This window comes from Otolemur garnettii, unplaced genomic scaffold (genome assembly GCF_000181295.1).
Source record: "Otolemur garnettii isolate 467f Iridium unplaced genomic scaffold, OtoGar3 scaffold00001, whole genome shotgun sequence".
Classification (NCBI taxonomy): Eukaryota; Metazoa; Chordata; class Mammalia; order Primates; family Galagidae; genus Otolemur; species Otolemur garnettii.
This window is the reverse complement of record NW_003852396.1, coordinates 69,165,866-69,189,633: the sequence shown is the minus strand read 5'-3', so window position 1 is coordinate 69,189,633 and position 23,768 is coordinate 69,165,866. Positions and strand designations below refer to the sequence as shown.

General features: G+C 40.6%; 1 protein-coding gene across 3 annotated transcripts in view; it reads right to left on the bottom strand.

Moving 5' to 3' along the window:
- Nucleotides 1-21,643, bottom strand: part of ALKBH3 (alkB homolog 3, alpha-ketoglutaratedependent dioxygenase) — a 35,114-nt gene extending 13,471 nt beyond the window's left edge. For 2 of the 3 annotated variants that reach the window (XM_012801193.2, XM_023509381.1), the window contains exons 1-8: nucleotides 21,567-21,643; nucleotides 19,008-19,156; nucleotides 18,559-18,659; nucleotides 17,579-17,613; nucleotides 16,004-16,051; nucleotides 14,394-14,497; nucleotides 11,947-12,035; nucleotides 5,830-6,039 (exon numbers count right to left, since the gene is read on the bottom strand). In XM_012801193.2, coding sequence (XP_012656647.2) covers nucleotides 5,830-6,039; nucleotides 11,947-12,035; nucleotides 14,394-14,497; nucleotides 16,004-16,051; nucleotides 17,579-17,613; nucleotides 18,559-18,659; nucleotides 19,008-19,086 — 666 coding nt within the window. In that variant the 5' untranslated portion in view covers nucleotides 19,087-19,156; nucleotides 21,567-21,643. Of the gene's footprint in view, nucleotides 1-5,829; nucleotides 6,040-11,946; nucleotides 12,036-14,393; nucleotides 14,498-16,003; nucleotides 16,052-17,578; nucleotides 17,614-18,558; nucleotides 18,660-19,007; nucleotides 19,157-21,355; nucleotides 21,404-21,566 lie in introns of those variants that run through there. The other variant, XM_023509386.1, reaches the window with a different exon arrangement.
- Nucleotides 21,644-23,768: the final 2,125 nt, after the last annotated feature.

Here is a 23,768-nt window from a genome sequence, read left to right as displayed (position 1 = left end):
CTAAAAGTGCTCTCACTAGCAATACAGAACTGGGAGATTTGTTGAAAAAATTAACTATTCCCAGCCGAGCACGGTGGCTCACGCCTGTAATCCTAACACTCTGGGATGAGGTGGGTGGATTGCCTGAGCTCAGGCATTTGAGATCAGCCTGAGCAAGAGCGAGAATCCATCTCTAAAAACAGCCAGACATTGTGATGGGCACCTATAGTCCCAGCCACTTAGGAGGCTGAGGCAAGAGGATGGCTTGAGCCCAAGAGTCTGAGGTTGCTGAGTGCTATGACACCATAGCACTCTACCAAGGGCAACAAACTGAGACTCTATCTCAAAAAAAAAAGTATTCCCAGTGGGAGTCAAGGTATGAATTTTAGCTTGAGTCAAGGCCCCAGGGAAGAAAATGATTCCAACTCCTGAAGGATCTCAAGTCTGAAGATAATTCAAGTTCTACCAGCACTACCTATCTTCATCTGCCTAAACACACATCCATACTTTCATTTACCTAATCACTCTCACACTCTCCAAAAACTCAATCACTATTTTGTAGACCACAGGTACCTTGGAGTTTAGTTTCATTGCTATTCATTTCCTTTTTCAATTTCCACACCTGAAAAATCACCATGGCATCTACCATTTATGATGAGTACTGAGACAACTTTCACGGGAAAACTTTTCAATGACTCCCTTGAAGTATCTACCAAGTATCATTCCCCCTTCACAGAAAAGCAGTAAACATAAATGAGGCAGTTAAGTGCTTTTACCAACATCTGGGACAGAAACCGGAAACAGAATCTGATTTTTAAAATTTCATTAGGGTATGTTTTTAAATGATCATGGTTACCGATAATTTCTTTCAAGTATTTCTTGTATTCTCTTAGAGGAAATACTATGATCTGCAGATGATTGATAAGAAGGGGGGGCTGACTGGAATAGCAGCAGGAGGAGCTGATGGCTAAGGTGGAGGTTCAGTCCCCAGTCTATGGAACGCTGCACACTTCTAGCTTATCCGGTGTCCAAATTTAAGCTATTCAGTATCATGTTGTTTTGGATTCCAATATCCTCATTGTTTCTAATACCCTAAAAAAAAATAACAGTATTTATGATCAGACTGACCTTTTTCTACTTCACTCTTCCCAGGAGTATATAAAGAAAACCAACCAATTAGAAAGGGAGGTACTAGCACCTCCGCTGCACTCCCACCAGATGTGCTTTCGTAGCCATCCCTTCCAGAGATGTGAACAGGGTTCACATCCTTCGGAAGGTCTAAGAGGAGTAGTTAGAGAAAGGCCCAACTTGCCTCAGCTCAATCACTCTGAGTTCCTCATCTCTGCAGGATTCAGCTGATGAAGAACACCGTTTATCTGGGGGTAATTTGCTAGAAAAACAAGGCTTTTGGCATCTAAACCTCCAGTACATCACAAACTTCCTGCTATTATCTAATAATACCCCCCCAGCCATCACTGTTTCCATGGTAACCGACAGAGAAATAGCAGCCTGCCAAATGGCTTTTGTAGTTCCTTTTCCAGTTTGTTTTTCAGTAAAGAATTAAAGCTAGCTGGGAAAAGAACCAGACTAATCTTTGCAAACAGGGACACCATGTAGTTTGAAAAGCACAACTGGGTTTGGTTCAAGAAATATGGAAAAGCTCTGATGAACCCCGCCTGATAGAATAACAAAGGTCTATTGAAATCTATTTGGTAAGCTTTACCTTGGTCTTAAGACTGTATAGCATGACACTGGCCAGAACATAGATACAGAAGATCACTCGGTCTTTGATCTGAATCAGACAAATTAAAGGACTGGAGTGAATGGAAGAGCCAAGCCTACTATGTACCCACATGCCTTACTCTCATTAAAGACAATGGAAATTTACTGTAAAATCAAAATGAATACACAGGAGTTGGCAGACTTGAACTAAAGGACAGTGGAAAAAGGATAAGTATCTTGGAGGAGTCAAATATTTAATTCCAGGGATGATGTAGGCATGCACCCGACTGAGCCAAGCGTATGAATCAGAGGGGCCCCGGTGTTTAGGAAACAAAGATCTCCTTACCATCCTAGAGCAGGGAGAAATTGTTAGGATTACAGTTTGTGGAACTGGGGCAGCTTTCAGAAGATCAGCAGCTCCAGAGATCTGCTCCAGGTGCCAGATTGCAAAACAAATAGCTGCTGCAGGGGTGAAAGAGTTTGAAATTTTAAAAAATCAAGACTAATTTGCTTTGAAAATGGCCCCAAAGAGATAATGTTGTTTTGCCTCAAAACTGCACACTTAAATGATGTGCAGGAAATCTCAGGACTCTTCCATGTCTGCTTCAGATGAGACATTTGACTCAAGAAAACCAGGTCTTATCTTCTCCTCTGATGGGTCAAAGCTAACAGGAGTTTGACAGATGCCCTCCTACAACCTTTAGTATACTCCAAATGTTTTGTTGACAGACATGAAAGTTACAATGGATCGTGGCATACTGAGACAGGCCTCTGACAGTTACAGGAAGTCAGACTCATACAAGTCCCACACGGAAGACTAACCCAATTCATACTTTTTAATTTATGCTTTTACTTTGGATTGTATGAATCATGAGTCATGTCTCAGAGTTATCACCTGATTTTAGAGAGAAAAATAAACAAAGACTTACAATAACTATTTCCTTTCAATCCTTCAGAAAAAGATCATTTATAAGATAAAGACAATGTACTCTGGGATACATTTCTAAGGCTGTCAACTCAGACAAAGGCTCCTGTACTTCTAGTCTAGCTACATTTATGGATTTGGATTTTTAGAATCCATTAATGAAACTTGAAGGAGTCTTTTCAAAAGCTTAAACTTGTTCTCTGTTTGAGTGGAACTTATAGGTTCTGAAAAAAGTCATTTTTAAACTGTGTTTACTAAAGCGTGATTATAATTTCAAGTATGTTAACATTCTATTTCCCTATCTTAAACAAAAGCCAGAATTGAGAGGATATACAAAAATTGCATCAAATTCAGTCATGGTTAAGACTAGGCCAGAAGCCAAAACTTACTAAAGTCAATAACCTGAGGTACTGACATGTTTATTTTCTTCCCAAATCTGTTTCCCCAGCCAACTTTGTTTCAAAATCTCAAAAAAATTGCCTTATTAGATCTGTGTTTTCAACAAGGTAGCTACCATAGTTATCATGCATATTGCTTTGCTACCAGTAAATAATTATGAGAACTTGACTATTTTTAAGTGTTTCAGAGCCTGTGCTTTCATTTGTGTTCATCAAAACAGATTCCAAGAAAGCTGAAGAGAAGAGAAAGTTTTAGTGTGGGATATGGGCCAATCTCACTCTTAAACACAGATTTTGTTCCAAACAAGTTATTCCCAGAAACAATGCTATACGTAGTAGTTATGTTCTTTTTCCACACATTAACCTGTAATATAACTGAATTACCAAAAAACAGCTCTTGATCATCATGCCTTATATTTGAGAAAATGAAGAGCTTCAGCTGCCTGGATCTGAGAAGAAATGAGGTATTTCTGGGCATCAGAAGATAGTTAATGGGCCCAGTGTGGTGGCCCACGTCTGCAATCTCAGCATTCTGGGCAGCCAAGGCAGGTAGATTGCTTAAGCTCATAAGTTTGAGACTAGCCTGAGTGAGATGGAAACCCTGTCTCTACTAAAAATGAAAAAAATCTGAGGCAAGAGCCTCAGAGCTTGAGCCCAAGAGTTCCAGGTTGCTGTGAGCTATGAGACTCTCAACCCAGGGCAACAGAGTTAAACTCTGTCTTAAAAACAAAAAACAAACAAAAATGATAGTTAATGCTTAATAGTTGGAAATGGCTTCTATAGTAAAAATAATTAACCAGAACACATCCTTGGGGGATTCTTAAGCTCCTAATCTATAAACAGGCCAAACATTTTTCTTTTTTTTTTTGAGACAGAGTCTCAAGTCTCATTATGTCACCCTTGGTAGAATGCCATGGCATCACAGCTCACAGCAACCTCAAACTCTTTGGCTTAAGTGATTCTCTTGCCTCAGCCTCCCAAGCAGCTGGGACTACAAGGCGCCCGCCACAACACCCGACTATTTTTTGTTGCAGTTGTTGTTTTAGCCGGCCTGGGCTGGGTTCGAACCCACTATGCTACGGGTGCTGAGCTGGGCCAAACGTTTTTTTAAAAGGGTGCAGTAATGGTGAATGTATGTGTGTAAAGAAACAAATACTTAGCCACAAGGAAAGCCTGTAAAAAACCAAAGACTGGGATCATACCAAAGATTATATACACTATACATTGTTTGCCAATCAGGATGCCTCAGGCTAACTCTAGCAGGAAGGCATAGCACTAAGCATGTGCTAGATGAGCTCCAGAAGGAGAAAGGCGATTTCATCTTACTCATCACTGCAAGAGCCACAGGTCCCAGGACCACACCTGGCAAAAAGTTGATGCTCCATATGTTTAACTTGAGAAGAAGGTCTAAACCTAAATAATGAGACACACAGTGCTTCTCTGCTTTATATAACTAAGGGCAAGATGAGTTCTTCACATGTGTGAACTTGGTATTTAACGTCTATGGTTTACAGAAGTAGAACCATACCTAAAGAATATAGCAAAGGTTGGGTTGTCTGATTCACAAGTAGTATTCCTTGGTGCGTGAGAAGGCTGCTTGCCAGTGTAACAGTGAAGGCCATTCACAGTGCTCAAGGAGCAAGTTCACTCAATAAGGCACTGGCAACAGACGATGCCCTACTAGTGACCAAAGTTTCTGCGTAAACAAAAGCAAAGAAACTAAGCAATGGAAATTACACCAACAAAAGGACGTTAATGGCATATATACAAAATAACACAATATGCTTTCAAATACCATGCACAGAAACTCAAGAATACGTAAGGGGGAAAGCACCCAGTCTATTAATTGCATTCGTAGAGAAGTATATTCGATACAGAGCAAACATGAGCACTGACTGACTAATGATGATGTGGTCTGGATTAGGTCATATTTAAAAAACAGCCTATTAGCTAGTTTTCCACACTGACTGGGTCTGATTTAATGTTATAAGGCAAATCATCAAGAATTTTGGTTAGGAAAAGACAGAAACACTGGAAATAAGATAATTTGGTAGAGGTTTGCTCTTTTCTTGGAGTTCTTTCTACCTCAGTCCTAAGGTACTATGCTTTTGCCACTTTCAATTCAAAAATAATTAAAACCCTTGTATCCCTCAAATGTCATACAATCTGGGTAAGAGCTGAGGTGGAACACTGACGTTATCATACGCTAAGTTTAGTCACTGCTTTTCTACCTGAATGTGGACCGATTTCCCCTCTCTGAAAGAGTTACAGATCCACCTTCATTTCAGGAGAAGGCTGAGAAGAACCGAAGACGCACGTGGTGCCCCCTTACAGGGAAGCAGCCACATCTCCCCGAGGAATGCTCACAGTGAAGTCTTCTTCGGGGACATCTCCCTTGTGCCTCCTTCCTTTTCCTTCTTGCCCCCACTAGCTTGAGTCATCCTTTCATAATCTCTTCTTCTTAGCATTTACCACAATTATAATTATTTAAGTAATTAGCAGTATCTGTCCACCCCCACTAGACTGTATCTACATGAGGACAGGAACTGTCTCTGTTCTTTCCATCAATGGAAATGAGCCCCCAGCACAGGCACAGGACCAGAAATTCCTGTTGGATAAGTAAATGAATGAATGGGCACTCTGAAAGCCAAAGGATAACCATGGGTGAGCCATCAGCTGAAAACGTTTCATCAACAGAATGTGTGTTTCTATCCTCTAAATCTGAAAGTAGGAGCTTTTAGGAGCTCTGCTTCTTTCACAGAATAATGGGAGGCAGGAAGAGCATAAGAAAAAAGGAATACTCACTGGCGGTGGCTTCTTCCTCATCTCAAAAGTGCGTGTGGCACCGAAACTGAGTGAAGCAATGATGGGGCACCTCCCGAGTGAGGGTTCATCGTCGCTGTGCCAGTCCACGCTGTCCTTCTCGTTTCGGTAAAGATTGCAGAGTAAGGAGTTGAAGGTGTGGCCAGTGTTCTCTTCAATGCGGTTCTTCAGGGTGCTCAGCACAGGATGCCACTGCAATCAACAGGCCAGGCAAAGGGCAGAGACAGTCACATTAGACACGAGGTGGCAGCAGCATGGAAAAACAGGGCAATATCAGTCCACTCATAAGCAGGGCCCGGAATAAGCAGACCACTTGGAATGCAATAAACTGAAAGCAAGAAGAGTAGTGTGATTCCTTCCTATCATATCCACTTTGAAGCAAGTTGACTTCTGCAATTTTATTAAGGCACTAAGTTTATAATACCTAATTTTGCAAGGTACTAAATATAGCAATGTCATGAGGACCAGGGTCTGTCTATGCACCTCATCCTTTTCCATGAGCCTTTCAAAGAAGCAAATGTCAATATACTCAGGGAAGTGACCTTGATAAGTCATTAAGGTGGTAAGTGGAACAGTAAAGCAGATATGCTGCCAGGTAGGTAGCAGACCCAGACCGACATCTGAAAAGCGAAACAAATTTCCTACCAGCTGGCTCTCTGTTCCGTCTATCCCTATTTTATCTGGAATGGCAGAATTGCCTTTTAAAAAAGATATTTAGTACTTCCAGAGTGGCTAACTTCCTAAAAACAGAACCTAAAAGAGAAAAACATCCTTTGCTACAGAATAGGAATCATGACAGGCTTTAACGAATGCACGGACTATGAACTACAGAAGATCTACACAGATCCCACAGCCCCACCTCCTGGGCAGTGAGTTCACTTATGTGGTTTATATTTGGAACTGTCTTGCCAGGCATACTACAGGAAGCTATGATCCGTGACCTGGGATTGTACTTGGGACCTATAAAGAGAATAGTTTGTACTGGCTCTTACTAGAATTCTATGTCTTTCTTCCCAGAAATCCCCAGTGCTTTACAGAGCTTCCTTTAGAACAGCAGTTCTAAAACTTCACACTATTAAAAATAACTGGGAACTCCTCAGAACTTCTGTTTACAAAGGTTATAGCAATTGTTAGTTATATTTAAAATGAAAATGGAAAAAAATTTAAATACTGTTTTGAAATGCAATAACAGACCCATTACATGATAGCATAAATATATTTTTAAACAGCTATAATTTCCAATAAAAAATGGTGAGAAGAATGACATTGTTATGCAAATGTCCTTAATGTCGGACTTAAGAGAAGATAGCTGATTCTCCTATCTCCTTCTGCATTCAATCTGTTCAAACAGGTTATTTTATTGACACATATGAAGAAAATGAATAATTCATTATTATTTTGAATGATGTTAGCTATTATTCTTTGATATTATACCAAAATTCAACAAGTGCTGATTTCTTTTTTTTTTTTTTTTGAGACAGAGCCTCAAGCTATCCCCCTGGGTAGAATGCCATGGCATCATGCTCACAGCAACCTCCAACTCCTGGGCTCAAGCGAGTCTCCTGCCTTAGCCTCCCAAGTAGCTGGCACCACAGGCGCCCGCCACAACGCCTGGCTATTTTTTGGTTGCAGCCATCATTGTTGTTTGGCAGGTCCAGGCTGGATTCGAAACCACCACCTCAGGTGTATGTGGCTGGCACCTTAGCCGCTTGAGCCACAGGCGTGGAGCCAAGTGCTGATTTCTTAAAGTTAACTACAATGTAGAATCTAAAACCAAAGCAAACTTTTCTTTTTTTATATATATTTAAGTCCACTGGTCCAGCTTGCCTTGGAAGGGATCTTTAACCTTGTATGATTTTGTAACATCAACCATTGGTCACCTGGAAAAGTATTAGTTCACTGAATTATACATACCAGTATCTTCTACATGTTGACACATTTCATTATTCAATAACAAAAAGTCCTATCTGTTTTTACCATTGATCTCATCAGAAAAGTCCAACAGGAAGAGATTAGGCTTAAAGTGGCAGGTATCAGTTTTCTGAAATTCTAATTTTTGCTTGAAAACTCAACTTTTATCAATCACTTCACTCATTTACGAGAAAATATCTGCTACATGCTCAAGTTTTAATAATGGTAGTCTGTTTTCCAGTTGTCTTCTAGGTAAAAATGGACCATAAAGAAAGTAGCTAGTTCAGCTTACGGCTCAAATGATCACACTTTAATTTGGAGCAAGAATGCTTAAGGCATACCTTCATTTTCATCAAGAAAATCATTAAGAAGACATTTACTCAGAGACTCAGAGTAAAACTAATAATGTTTACTGCTTCACCAAGGGGCATTCTTAACCGAAACAATCATTTACAAAACTTTAAATTGGAAGTGCCCGGTGATGAAGAACACAATGACTCCTAGTACAGTTTGATGACAATGGCTTGATTCATGCCAAGACGCCAGCTGTTTTATCCACTGTTACTTTCATACCATTAGTGCAAATTCGACACAGTGAAAAATGTCACTTTTTAAAAATATTATTACAAAAATAATTTTACTTGTGGATTCCCAAAAAAGGGTTTCCCCTCCAGGGATCCAAAGACCATACTTCAAGAACTCCTACTTTACAGAACACCTCCAATGTCTATGTTAGTTATCTGGTAGTGAAGGAATGGAAATTTGGCAAAGGATAGATGATGGTAAGCATGTCCCGTGGCTGCTGTCAGGTAAAAGTGCCAGGGAAGCATGTGTGAGAACCACTCAGTTTTACTATGATGCGAAACCATGGTTAAAGCTGGAATTCCCTGTTGTGGATATTAGTATTACATTCTAAGCAGAGGATTTTAAAAAATAAACAGCACCAACAACAAGATAGTTGGTCAATGACACACCTCGAGAGACTAAGGAAGCCTTTGGAAGCTGGAAGTTTCTGCATCTCTCTTTGTTGTGGTAGAAAATACATAACATGAGATCTACCCTCATTAAACAAAAAAGTTATGAAACTAACCTCTGTTGAAGAGAATAAATTCCAAGTAAAATTCCAAAAATAATGTCAGAAAGCTGTATTTCTTAATTATTTTGCAGCTTCAAACATACCTTCATGGAGATAAAGATCAGATGCTAGAATTATACACTTAAAGAGAAAAACAAGAATGAAAAAGAGGAAGATAGCTTTTCTACAATGTGACTGAATCTAATTAGCACTTCCCTGACTTGCTTAGGGACTAAGCACTATAATAACATCAAGTTTGCATTATGTTTCTAAGTAGGCTTTTTTTCCCTTGGTTATTTTTGGTGGTGAAGTACAGAGAAAAGGGAAAAAAGGAGGGGGATAATGAACTAGAGGATTAATTTAGACTCTCCAACCAATACTCTATATACAGAGCCCTCAGAACTGAACGTCTAAATTAAAATTCAGCATCATCTCACTGTTCAGTGAAGATATTCTATCCTTAAAAGACATTTGAGGAAAAGAGTACAAGAAAATATGAATCATGGAAGTAAAAGATCTATTCAGTTTATTTCAAACACGGTTTTATAGGGCACTGGTTACCACAGTGGTACCTCTGGGTCTACTGCCTACAGAGAATGGAGAGGTCAAGTTGGTGGAACTCCCGGCCGGCCGGCCATGGCTTTGATCTGTGTATACATTGTGTTTATGTAGATTTAGTTTGAACAAAGATGAAAAGAAATTTAAAAACCTATGATTAAACAAACCTACCCTATTCCTGTGGGATAATAAGCTTAAAAAGAGTAACAATTTTTAAATTAAACAACTACCCCCAACATACATATACACAACAAACACACACACTAGTGCACCCTCCTTTAAGAAAATCTGAGAAGGGAAGCTCTTATGATTTTGTTCAAGACAGTATCTAAATGAACTAAACCTATTAATAATAAACACAAATTCTGGTCAAATCCAAATTAAAGAATTTTGCTTTTTAGCCAGGCATCACGGTGGGCAATTGTAGTCCCAGGTACTCAGGAGGCTAAGGCAGGAGGAGCATTGCTTGAGTCCGAGAGTCTGAGGTTTAGTGAGCTAGGCTGATGCCATGGCACTTTAGCCTGGGGCAACAGAGTGAGACTATCTCAAAAAAAAATTCTAATTCGATCACCTTAATATCCAGCCATACATGGTTGTTTGAATAAGTTCTGGTAAACACAGATTATGGAATACTGTGCAGCTATGGAAGACGACGTTGTAGAAGACTATTCGATGACACTGTAACATGTTAATGATACACAGTTAAATGAAACATAATTTATTTGAATTTTACAGAAAAAAGATTCTCTATTTTCCTAAATAAAAAAGACTAAAACTAAAATATTAAGTGTAAGGACTATCAAAAATTTTAATATTCTTCTTCGTGCTTATCTGCAGTTTCTAAATTTCAATAAGCATATATTCCTTTTTTTTTTTTTTTTTTTTTTAGACAGGGTCTCACTCTGTTACCTGGGCTAGAATGCAGTGGCATCACCATAGCTGGTGGCAACCTCAAACTCCTAGGCTCCAGTGATCCTCCTGCCTCAACCTCTTCAGTAGCTGGAACTACTGGCATATAACACCATGCTTGGGTTAATTTTTTTTTTTCCATTTTTTGTAGAGATGTAGTTTTGCTATATTATTGCTCAGGCTGGTCTCAAACTCCCAGCCTTGAGAGATCCTCCAGCCTTCCAAAGTGCTAGGATTACAGATTTGACTCACTACACCTGGTCATTACTTACATTTTTAAAAAAAAGGACTGTCATAAGAAATTTCTTTGGAACAGTTGTCACAATGTTCCCAAAGTGTCAAAAAATAAGAGGTTACTTTACTCAGCTGATACTGTGTACCTTAAAAGTCTATTCTGAAAGACCAGTTCTTAACCGGGGGCAATTTGTCCCCCAGTGGACATTTGAAAATGACTGGAGCCAGTTTTGGTTGCCATGACTGGGTGGGAGGTGCCACCAGCAACTAGTGGATAGAGGTCAGAGGTGCTCCTACACATCCCACCACACACAGGAGAGTCCCGCAGAAGGAATGATCTAGCCTAGAATGTTAACAGTACTGAGGCTGAAAACCCCTGCTGTAAAAGCTTAACTGGCATGAATGAGAAAGGATTTCTTCCCCACAAGCCTGTTTAATCCTCAACTTCTCAGCTATGACTGTTGAGAAGGTAATAAATGAATTGTGACAGAAGCAAGAGAAACCACCTATGTTGCCCTAATTCAATTTTCTCCAAATCAACCCCAGATATAAAGGGTCTCAGCACTTCCCAGGATCAAATTCTAAACACAGTCCCACACCAAAGCACACAACTATCTCCTTACATGACAAAGCCATGTACCTTCAGTTAATATTTTACCCCTGACCATCTTAGTGAGTGGTAGTCTGTGATTACATATTACTAGAAACTCTGAAATGTGTCCCATTTCTAGGGATCTCAGTGCCATAGAAGAACTCCATGGTCTTCAATGTCTCTCACTAAAGCGTAACATTATTTGCCAAAGGCAATATTTCAGGGACTAAATAGGGAGCTATTTTTTAGACCTTAACTCCGTCTCTGGACAAGCTCAATTTATATACTAGAATATCTTTGTCTACATCATGGAAATTTTTAATAACAAAAGAAGCAGTAGTAAGTTGGAAGTTTGAGAACTGCAGCCATAGAATGACTACAAAGTCAACAAGAAAAACACCAGATTTTTTCACAAATAGCAAAAGAGCCTGAGAAATGGAAAGACATTCTGACCTCACTGGCCAGGCATAAGGACACAGCCCCACAGCAAATGTGTGACACTGGGTATATACAGAAGTATCACAGCCAGAAAAGCCTGGTGGAGGAGAAAGCTCTAGGAGAAGAAAAAGTTCATTTTCCTGAGATCCTGGACTCTGGTTCCTATCTACTTTAGTTCCAATTTTTCTCACCCTCTGTTCATCAAAAGCACGTAAAAGATGACAAGTACAAAGACTCATGTGTGAACCCAAAGTGGTTTTTGAACCAGGAACCAGCATGCATCTTTACAAGGCAACTTATTGTTATTAGTTATACTTTATAGTACTCCACACTTATAGTATATAGTCTATTAAACCATATCAACAACAATATGTCAACATACGTGAGGATTTGGTTCCATAGTGATTCTTGAATAAGTATAAGGAAGTTCTCCATACCATGCTGTAAGTCTTGGTTGCTGATAAGTTCTATCTGAGAAAGAAAATACAGGGCCTTTGAAATGGTTCAGTGCTATTTAAAGTGTACTGAGTGTCAACTCTCTGCCTTACAATGGGCGTGAAGTTATGAGGAATATAAAGGAAAAGTAAGGATGGGCTCTGACCCAAGTCAAGGTTCCATCTTCATAGAAGATATGGAAGAAAAGATAAGAGAAGGTATGTTGGCAGACAGAGCACGGGCCAAGGCTCCAAGATGACAGCTTGTGTGACTTGCTCATCTGAGTGATGACATAAACAAGAGAGGAAAAAGTTACACTGGGGAACAGTAGGACTTGGATGAGAGATGATCTCAAAAACCAGGATATGGAGCCTGAACCATAGGACAATTCCTGGTGTCCATAGGAATTCGTGGCACCAAAATCCATACAAGTAATAAGAGAAACTGTTCACTCATATGTCCAGCATTGTACAAGCCCTTTTGATTCCAAATAAAGGCAAAAGTGCTATGACAAACTGTAGTATGTTGCAGATTTTACTCAGAAGTTTTTGATGTTTAAATTTATGTACACAGGGAGTTATCCACAGATCTGTTTTCCCTAAGCTGATATCATCCAGGACAATGATAAGAATAATAAAAGCAGTTAATGTTCACTCACAGCTTACTTTGTACCAGACATTCTGTTAATAACTTCTCAGGCACTATCTCATTTAATTGGCACAAAAAACTTACAAGGTAGAAAGTATTATTAGCTCAGTTTTACAGATAGGAAAATCAGGGATCAGAGAGTTACTTAACTATAATTTGCTTAAAATTAACAATTACGGCTCAGCGCCTGTGGCTCAAGTGGCTTAGGCACCAGCCACATACACCTAAGGTGGTGGGTTCGAATCCAGCCCGGGCCCTCCAAACAACAATGACGGCTGCAACCAAAAAAATAGCCCGGCGTTGTGGTGGGCGCCTGTGGTCCCAGTTACTTGGGAGGCGGAGGCAGAAGACTCACTTGAGCCCAGGAGTTGGAGGTTGTTGTGAGCTATGATGCCATGGCACTCTAGCCAGGGGGACAGCTTGAGGCTCTGTCTCCAAAAATAAATAAATAAATAAATAAAATTAACAATTACTTTGGGTGGCACCTGTGGCTCAAAGGAGTAGGCCACTGGCCTCATATACCGGAGGTGGTGGGTTGAAACCCAGCCCTGGCCAAAAACTGCAAAAAAATAAAGAAAAAGAAAAGAAAAGAAAAACAATTACTTTGAGTGGCAGAGCCAACAATCAAAGCCAAGTTTGTCACCAAAAGCCCTCTGAAGAAACTTCTGGGAGGTGAGAGGAGGTTGCCCTGAAAAAGATAACTCCTATTCTTTTTTTTTTTGGTAGTTTTTGGCTGGGGCTGAGTTTGAACCCACCACCTCTGGCATATGGGGTCAGTGCCCTACTCCTTTGAGCCACAGGCACCGCCCCTAACTCCTATTCTGACGTGTAACAAAAATGAAGTCACAACAGTCGGCCCTTCACGTCTGTGGGTTCCACATCTGCAGATTCAACCAACTGAAAATATTCAAAAAATACAAATAAAACTCACAGTATAACAACAATTTATATAGCACTTAAAGTATACTGGAGGATGTCCGTGAGTTATATGCACATTCTATGCTATTTTACATAAGGGACTGATATTGGGGGTCCTGAAGCCAATCCCCCACAGATACCAATGGACGAATGTATATACTTTGCCTCTTTCTTTACAGAAAACTTAAATTCATTTACTATTCCAGAAAACAAATTCTATGCTAGAGCACAGTCGCCCCCCAGTGATCACTTGTGGTATAACAGGTACCGGTGATGATGCCCACAGAAGAGCAGCACGTTTCAAGTCAAGTAATAACTGCTATGTCACCTTTACAAGCTCAAGAGTGCACAGACACTGAAGCTAAAGAAGACTAGATTCTTCTGGTAAAAGTAAAATGAAAATAAAAAGTCACTAAGAAGGATCACAATGTATGCAAGACAGGGTTAGAAAAAACATAGGTCTATAAGTGTCTATGAAGAAAGAAGAAAGTTGGCACCATTTTAACTAATAGAGGCAGTGAATAAACACAAAGGAAGATTAAGTATATTAAGCCACCGTTTAACCAAACCAAACCAAACTTTCTTTGCTTCCTTGAACTCTCACCACTTCCCTTTTGCCTCTTTGATCTCTGGGCCATTAGCCTGTTGTTTCTTCTGCCTGGAATACTCCTTCCTGTCTCCTCTGACTGGCTAATTCTATTCATTCTTAAGATCTCAGGTTGAAACTCTGTTCAAGACTAGCTGTGGTGAGCAGAGGCAATGGAATTAGGAAGCATTCTGGAGAGGAACACCAGGCAGCAACAACTGCAGCCTCAGAAATCCACTTACCCTCTCTGATGCCAGTCCTCTGTTTCCAGGGAACATCTTGACAAAGCTGTTCCAATATCCAGTCGGCTTCTTTTGAGTCAACAAAGCCAGGATACAAACACACCCTTCATGCAGAAAGAACAGTTAATAATCAAAAAACATGGAAAAGATGGGTTAGACTCTAATTGTTAGTGGAATAGTTAATCTGGATATGTCTTCCAGTGGGTAGATGGAATCAGCTCCCATGATAAGCAGAGCCTAATACCACACAGGTCATGATGTTCCTGATGTTAAACAAACTCCTTTCATGTTGAGACAAATAACAGCAGCAGGGAAGGATAAAGGGACAAGGCATGAAGGCTTTTACAGATCATAGTTCAAATATTACTCCAGCACCGCTTAGATGTGAAACCTTGAGCAGGTTACCTAATCTCTCTGAACCTTAGTTTTGTGATCTGTAATCTGAAGTGATATCTGCCTCACAGGGTCACAGAGAAGAGTAAATAGAATAACTAACAAAATGCATGGTGCATGGCCCTGTGTTATTTAAATAATTGAAAGTCTTCTGAGACGATGCTGATTCTAGGGGAGGTCAAGATAAACATTATCTAATGAAGGTTCTTTCTCCCACCAAATATAAGCTTATTTTAACAATTCTAATTTAGCTTACAATCATTTTGGATATCTTTCTTAAGGAACACTCTGAAAGCCCACAGAACATTCTCTTGAATAGTCTTGGTGGCAGCAAACTTTACTTTTTGAAGGTGCACTGGATTTTCTGAAAGAGCCAAAGCTCACCTGAAGCTGTACCTGGTTAACAGTGACACATGTGCAAAATAATACCAGTGGTTTTCTTTTTTTTTTTTTTTTTTTTGAGACAGAGCCTCAAGCTGTCCCCCTGAGTAGAGTGCCGTGGCATTACAGCTCACAGCAACCTCCAACTCCTGGGCTCAAGTGAGTCTCCTGCCTCCGCCTCCCAAGTAGCTGGGACCACAGGCGCCCGCCACAACGCCCGGCTATTCTTTGGTTGCAGCCGTCATTGTTGTTTGGCGGGTCCGGGCTGGGGATTCGAACCCGCCACCTTAGGTGTATGTGGCTGGCACCTTAGCCGGTTGAGCTATAGGCGCCGAGCCACAAGTGGTTTTCTTGTGTGACTTGCTTCAAAGGGGGGTTCCAACAAAGGCTATAACAATGTCAGTGCCAATAGACTTCATAGAACCTTCCAAGTCCAGCAGGAACTTTTAAAAAGCAATTTCTTCAGATGTGTAAGTATATTAATAACATACATTATTAATTGTATGTTGCATAGTGTATTGTTTTGCTATACTAGGGTAGATTTCAATGGCCAACTTTCATATTAAGTTACTGTGTGGCACTAGAGAAAAAGTACTCAATCTCTTTATGCCTTATTTCTTCTTCTGAAAAACTGGGAAGTAACAGTTATTAGATTTGACAGGAGGGCTGATAAAATGTTTTAAAGCTGGAGATACTATATAAAAAGGAGATAGTACTAAATGTTTACTCCCCAGGAATTTAAGGGGCAGAAGTTTTACCTTTTTCAAATAAGGTGGTTTTTAAGAGAATATAACTTGGTGATAATTATACTCACTGCCTAGTGAGGGTCTACTTACCTAGATACGCCTGTAGGTGACAGGCTGATTTCATGCACGCCCTCTCTGCTAAAGAAACAAAGGAAACAGACTCGTTACTTTGAGGCAAAACAATACATTGCAGCTTTGGTCCAGTGGAAAATTCTAATTACCCTTCAAAAATCTCACTTCCTCTAAACCAGTGGTTTTCAACCTTCCTGATGCTGTGGCCCTTTAATACAGTTCCTGTGGGTCACAACCTACAGGTTGAGAACTGCTGTTCTAAACCTTTCCTAACCTTTAGTCAAGGCAAATAACATAAACTATCTCAACCGCTATATTACTAGACTGTAAATATAGATTTGTTGTTTCATAATGTATAAGAATATAATTTATCTGTTTACATGTCTATTTCTTTTACTAGACAGTGAGCACCTTAGGGGCAAGGAATGGGTGACTATTCTATTTCCCAGGGCCTACAGATAGTAGATGAGCAATAAAGGTTTACTGAATTAACAACATATAAACTGCTGCAGCTGCACCAGGTAGTATGCGGTCCATAAGAAAAGTGACACAGACTGGATAGGTTCATCTATCAAGACCACCGTGTCAGATCCTTATCAGAGAGCAATTACATTATAGAGAATAACGTAAAGGAACAGTTCTCATATCACCCTCTGCCACGGTAGTTAGCAGTACACGATCTCTAAGCTAGGTTCTTAGGTTCATGTGTGAACCTCTTTGACCCAAAATGCAGGCATAGTTGTCATATGTATTTACTACATTTCTACACTGAGTTGTGTGTAAAGTTCCCAAGAGCATACAGAGAATACAGTACTTTAATGTGGCATATTTCGGCTCACATTTAGAAACTTGCCCATTTTAAACGTGCAGGACATTTCTGGCTATTAAAAAAAAAATCTACCATATGTATACATTTATGAGCCATCCTGCAAACAGCCAAACAGTGTAGCAGATTGTTCCTAGGCAAGAACATACACCTAATGGTAATTTGCTAAAATAAAAGAACAGTTTCTACTAATAACTGATCTACGTCAGGTGGAAACGGACAAGCAGGAAGAGTTAAAGCATCTCTCACCAAATTTGGATAAGAACATTTTAGACACAAATCAATATAAGAGGAATATTTACCATCATTTAATTTACTCCTAAACAATTATATAGTTTTAAGAAATGGGTTGTAAGGTCATTAGATTGCTAGCAGCTTTCATAAACATTACTAGTAAAATAGCATTTAAAGGCTTCTCAAAAAGCCATGCTTCAAAGGCTCAGGAAAAATCCCCCTCTGTCTTTATAAAAGAGATGCTTTAGCTTACTGTCCACAGATTATCTGTGAAATAGGGCCAAGAAATCCACACCAAGATCAAAGTTTAACATACCAAGATCTTGCTGCATTTTCCATACTATAAACAAATTCAGAAAGTCTTTCCAAAAGATCAAATTTACACACATTTCAGATAGGAATATCCCAGCCTTAAATTAAAATAGTTATTGGGTCATTCTCTTCTAGATGGAAAAAAAAAAGGATGAGGGAAAGAACCCAGGCTTGCCATTTCACTATGGGCAACAGTCACAGGAAGGCAGCAAATTACTTACTCAATCACTCGTGGCTCTGGGACTCTCCGTACTACCTGCAAGGAAATAGGCAGATCTTACTTCTACAATAATTTCTAATCCTCAGGGAGACTGACGCAATATGTCCTCCCATTTCTGGTTAAAATAAATCAGATTTAAATCCTAGCACTCCGGGAGGCAGAGGCAGGTGGATTGCCTGAGCTCAGGAGTTTGAGACCAGCCTGAACAAAAGCCAGACCCCATCTCTAAAAATAGCCGGCATTGTGGCAGTTGTCTGTAGTCCCAGCCACTCAAGAGGCTGAGGCAGGATGATCACTTGAACCCAAGAGTTTGAGGTTGCTATGAGCTATGATGCCATGGCATTCTTGAGGGTGACAAAGTGGGACTCTGTCTCAAAAAGAAAAAATCAGGTTTAAAACTATCCCTTTTTTATTCCAATGTCTCGCTACCCCCATCAGAGACCCTTGTCTCTGCTCTTCTTAGTATTACTTCACATTTGCTGGCCGACAATAAAAGATGATACAATTAATCAATTTTTCTAGCGGTCTGCAGCTTTAGAAAACCTTCTATACATAAAGGAAATTAGAAAAAAAACTAGAAAGCAAATAAGGCATTTTTCTAGAATAACTAAAATTTTCATCCAATTCCAAAGATGTTTGCTCAGTAGCACTGAAGACAGCATGGTTTAGGACTGTTAGAACTTAGATAACCCATGTAAGCTCTAATTATGGTATATTGTAGTATTGCCTCTATCCTCAAATCATGGTATAGCCTCCCTTCCAAAAAAAAAAAAAAACAAATATATGACCATAAACTGGGGACAGACTCAGAAGCCCCCTCAGACATATGATGAAACTGAAATACTTCACTTTTCATTATTATTATAGTCTTTTAGCTGTGCTATTAGTAAATTTATTCAGTCACTATATGAGCATCTACTACATGAATACAGTTTATATAAGTACATTTATGTTACTGTTGAAGGAGAAACAGGAATTTACCTGCTGGGGTTCTGTGAACACAAATTGTCTATCAGACAGACGGTCCTTGTTCCTCCAGGTCTGACCAGGCATCTGATGGAGATGGCTCTTAGCAGGGGTAGCTGAAGCAAGAAAGAGAATAGCCTCAATCCAGGGGAAAGTCTGTTCTCATCACTTCTACTAAGCAAGGGCCAAAAAAATCCACTTGGAGATGACCTCTGTGTCACCTAAAAATTAACTGGTACCTCCAAACACACTGAAAGACTTGAGGGTATGGACCAACTATAAGAATCACTAAAGACGTGCCCTTAGTTCATCATCAACAAAATCAGACAAAATATGGCACATTTTAAACAATTATTTAACATTTACTATTAATGGGAATCCGTTACAAACCAAAAGGACATAAATAAAAGAGAAGGATGGCTGTACCCACACATGTGCACACCCCCCCCCCCACAGGTGCTTGCCTGGCTGAGCAACCGCCTGGTTCTTGGCAGGGGCAGCCCAGGCTCCCTGCACTCGGGCTCGTCGTCTTTTTTCTTCCATGTTGACCAAAGAGGCTTCTGCTCTGAGCTTTCAGAGGATTTTGTTCCTGATTCAAATTACACAATGTTATCTGGTTTAAAAAAAAAAAAAAGTGATTTTAGTTAGGGTTCTGAAATTTAATACTTTCAAACAGAAGAGATGACTCAATGGTAGTCAGAGCTTCTCTGTAAAATCAACTTCTGTCATTACAACATCTCAATCAAGGACTCTAAGTGTGCAGTCTCCAACTCCTGAGCTGTGGACTGGGAGGGGTCTGCAGCCTGTTAGGAACTAGGCTGCACAGCAGGAGGTGAGCAGCTGGCAAGCAAGGGAATCTTCATCTGTATGTACAGCCACTCCCCATCACTCATGTCCCTGCCTGAGCTCTGCCTCCTATCAGATCAGTAGCAGTATTAGATCCTCATAGGAGGACAAACCCTACTGTCAATTGTGCACACGAAGGATCTAGGTTTCATGCTCCTTATCCGTTAGATGATCCATCTACTGCCTGATGATCTGAGGTGGAGCTGAGGACATAAGCCAACACACTTCTAGTGTCACTGTCTCTCATGACCCCCAGATGGAACCATCTTGCTGCAGGAAAACAAGCTCAGGGCTCCCACTGATTCTGCATTATGATGAGTTGTATAATTATTTCATTATATATTATAATGTAATATACAACACTTAAATCATCCCCAAACCACCCACCTCACCCCCAGTCTGTGAGAAAATTATCTTACATGAAACCAGTGCCTGGTGCCAAAAAGGTCAGGGACTGCTTATCTAAGTCATTGGGAGATGCTGGCTTTAGTAGTCACCTTTTTTAATATTGTCATAGTACTTTCACTTCTTTCACAAAAAATTGCATGTTAAGAAATTCCCAAACCAGGACTTATCACAAAACACATTATTCATATTAGCCCTCAAGGGAAGAACATAAAAAACTGTAAACCTCCTGTTTTCATCTATGTTGAGAAATAAGCTAAGACTCAGTTTTCAAGTGAAGTTACATATTCCATGATCACCGGCTGCATTAAATTTCTTTCTTTTTTTTGCAGTTTTTGGCCGGGCCCGGGTTTGAACCTGCCACCTCTGGTATACGGGGCTGGCGCCCTACTCCTTTGATTCACCTGCACCACCTGGCTGCATTAAATTTCCCTGGAAGCTTGTTAAAAACACCCATTGTTCACCTCCAGAAAATCTGGCGTAAATGGATATAGGTATCTGTCTTTATAACAAGCAGTGCAGTGATTTGACAATATGCAGGCATGTATGGGGACCACAAGGTATAGTGGCTCACCCAAAATCACTCAAGAAATCAAGAGTAGGTAGATTAACATTCAATTTTTATTAAGTTTTTTTTTTTATTGAATGGTAACTATGTACATTAATGCACTTCTGGGGTACAGTGTATTTTTATTAAGTTTTTATCTTCAGCTAACCGAAAATAACTGAAAATTACCTGATAATGGCCAGAAATACTAATTTGACCTTTTACCAATAAAAAATGTGCCCATAGCTAATACAGGAGTATGCACAGCTACAAAAGAACAAACAAACAAACAAACAAAACTGAGGAAGTTCAGACCACACGTACCAAATCTATAATCCATTTCTTTATGGGTCTTCCCAAAAAAACTATGTATCTCAAGCTTTCCAAAGTAACAAGCTCATTTGATAGCTTGTTTAGCCTACAGACTCCCAGGCCCTTCCTCCCTCCTTCAGTAGAGCTAAGCCAGGCTCAGGAATCTGTATATTTAACAAGTTCACTCAGGCGATAAGCAAGTAATTCGGCCTGTTTAATTGGGGGTGGGGGGCAATGACAGAAGCTGCCATGTGTCCAAAATAATTATTGGCCCAGAATCAAATATCAGCTATGCAATCCCAGGAGTTTCTGTTTGACTTTTTCTTTCAATTAAAGAAAAGCTTATCAAGACAATTAGCTGTGGTCCCCAATTAGCTATTGGTTACCTGCTCAACACCTTGCTCTGTTCACTGGAGAGCCATATGTTATATATAAGGGAAAAACTGTTGGAAAACATAGATTCCAGAGCCCCATCCCAGGCCTATTCAATTTGTGGAGTCCCAGAATTTGTTAACTAGTACCACCCTCCACCCAGGAATTCTGTACGCAGATAAAGTTTGAAAACTCTGCTGCAGTGTAAAACAGGGGACCCTGGCGCCATTTGAATCTAGAGCTGTCACTTCCCAGCTGCATGATCTGTGGCAAATGACTTCGCCTTTCTAAAGCCCCAGTTTCTTCCTCAGTAAACAGGATAATCAGTACCTCCCTCATAGCCGCGGTGCAGATTAAGGGAGCCTCGCAGGTGAAACAGCCTGGTCCTAGGTAAGGATTAGTTAGCTTCTTGCCCTAATTTAGACTCTTCTCCTTCAGGAGGCCTAGGATGAGGCCCCGAAGGTCGCCCTGGAAGAGACCCCAGGGGCAGTTCTCACACCCTCAGCCGCGGTTACACGGCGGTTAAGTTGGGACAGCGCACCTGCTGGCGGAGCCGGGAGCGCAGGTCCAAACCCGCTCGGCCTTGGAGCGGACTCCGCTGTCCCTGACCAGCTCTGCCGCCGGTGGTCCGGGGAACCTTAAAAATGAAGCACCAACCAGGGAACCTTAAGAATGAAGCACCGACCGGGGAACCTTAAGACTGAAGCACCGACTCGAGCAACTCCCAACCACAGGCCGCCGCATCAGACACTTCCTCCCGACACGCACCGCCGCTGCCGCAACTTCCGGTGCGCCGCCTAGAGTCTGGAAAGGCCACGTTCCTGGCACATGTAGAGCCGGTCGTTCGGGTGCCGTTGAGCTTGCTGGGGTTGGGACGGAGGACCGGGATTGGGGGCGTGTGGTAGAGCGGTAATGAGGGATCAGGGTATGGCAAAGTTGGACGTAAAGCCTTGTCTGCTAGGCCGAGGTCCCCGGGAACTAGAGACGTCCAAGCAGTGGCATCCGGTCCCAGCGGGGCTGGCGGAAGGGCGAGGGAGTTGGGGGTGTCAGGTAGTGATGAGCTAAGCAAAAGGACTTGCATTTTATCCTGGAAGCCATGGAGAGGCTAAAATGCGCCTCCTTTTTGTTCCCACTGCAGCTTGTGCATAGCTCCAATCACTGCACTCACAACAGGGCATAGAACCTTAATTCATCTTAGGTCTCCAGTGCTCAGCGGATTTTGTGTAAATGAACAGACCTACTTTTTGGTCCAGATCCACCATTTACTAGATGTGTAATGTAGGGCAAGTACTCCGCTTCTTTTTAAAATGGACATAGCTCCTGTTGGGAAGAGTAAATGAGATAATATGTTTAAAGAATTTAGCACAACGTTTGGAACAGAATAGAAATTCAGTAAATGTCCAGAGTGTTAAGAGTATCTTATCTTCACCCCATTTGAGCTCTTGAGAAACATCTTTAAAGTGGTCATGTTAAACTATGTACCTCCCAATGTGAAATATCAAAAGTAGTACTGAATTAACCATTTTGTACAAGTCATTTTCTAAGATCTACCAAAGCATAATCACTGTGGGCATCTTTAAGCCTAGTATTAGTGCTTACTTGCAGGAAGCTTAGTGCACCCCATTATTGTATCTATATTGTTACTATCAAATCCTTTTTCACATTATACACTAATACGTTATTTTTATTCCACTTTGTGACATTGAAGGAAAAATGATTTATCTTAAAACTGAAAAGAGAAAGTAGTAAGGCCAGACTACAGTTTTTGTCTGTTTTGTCCTTTTTTTTTTTTCTTCTAGCAACTAGTAATTTGTCAGTGTCTGCTTCTGGTGCAGGAACCTTGGCTGTATCTTCCAAGATACCATTTCTTTCTTTTCAATGATTATAGTTTTGAAACAGGAACAAAGAAGTCTAGATTGAAGAGTTCCTAAAAGTAGTGATTAGCACCTCTTCTACCTCCAAGTAGAGAATTTCTCAAAAATCACTCCATGACTCCTTTTCATCTGAAATCACTACAATTTTTAAAAAACAGAATCACTTGCATTTGTAACAAGTTCCCAAGTGATTCTGAGGCACAGAAAGTTTGAAAACTGGGACGCATTTGGGGTGACAAATTGCTCTGGTTTGTCTTAGACTGAGAGGTTTCTCAGAACACAGAACTTTAAGTGCTAAAGCCAGGACAGTCCTAGATGAACCAAAATGGCTGGTTGCCCTAGATACGTGTGTATATATAGTATTAGAAAGATGTTCTTGATGGTCTTGGAATACTCTTTTGGGTCTTGGTTTCCTTATTTCTAATTTGCAGTATTTGGGTTTTCATCAGGAGGTGGTGGTAGAGACCATGAGAGAGGGAATCAAAGTGAAGTGCATTGCCAGTTGTCAACCCATTGAGTCCCTGTTCCAAACCCACCCTTGACCCCCTTGATTGCAATATTGGAACATTTCTCCCTTGCCATTTTGCCTACTAGCCAGTAAGCTTCATCAGTGGAGGGTGCTGGAGCAACACTAGAATAGGAAGGGGCTGTTTCTAGTTCTAGTGTGCTCCTCTTAGCTGGCTCTTCAGCACACAGTGGCCAGCAGTATTTAACTATTCCCTATGGGTGACTTAGAAGGTTAGTTGAATTTACCGCCTTGCTAAGTTTTTCTTGTGAAGTTTAAGGCATTGACCGGAAAGGGCTGGAATCCCACAACTTGAAATAAGAACTCTGCTTGTACTGACAGTCTTGAACAGCCAAGTCACCTT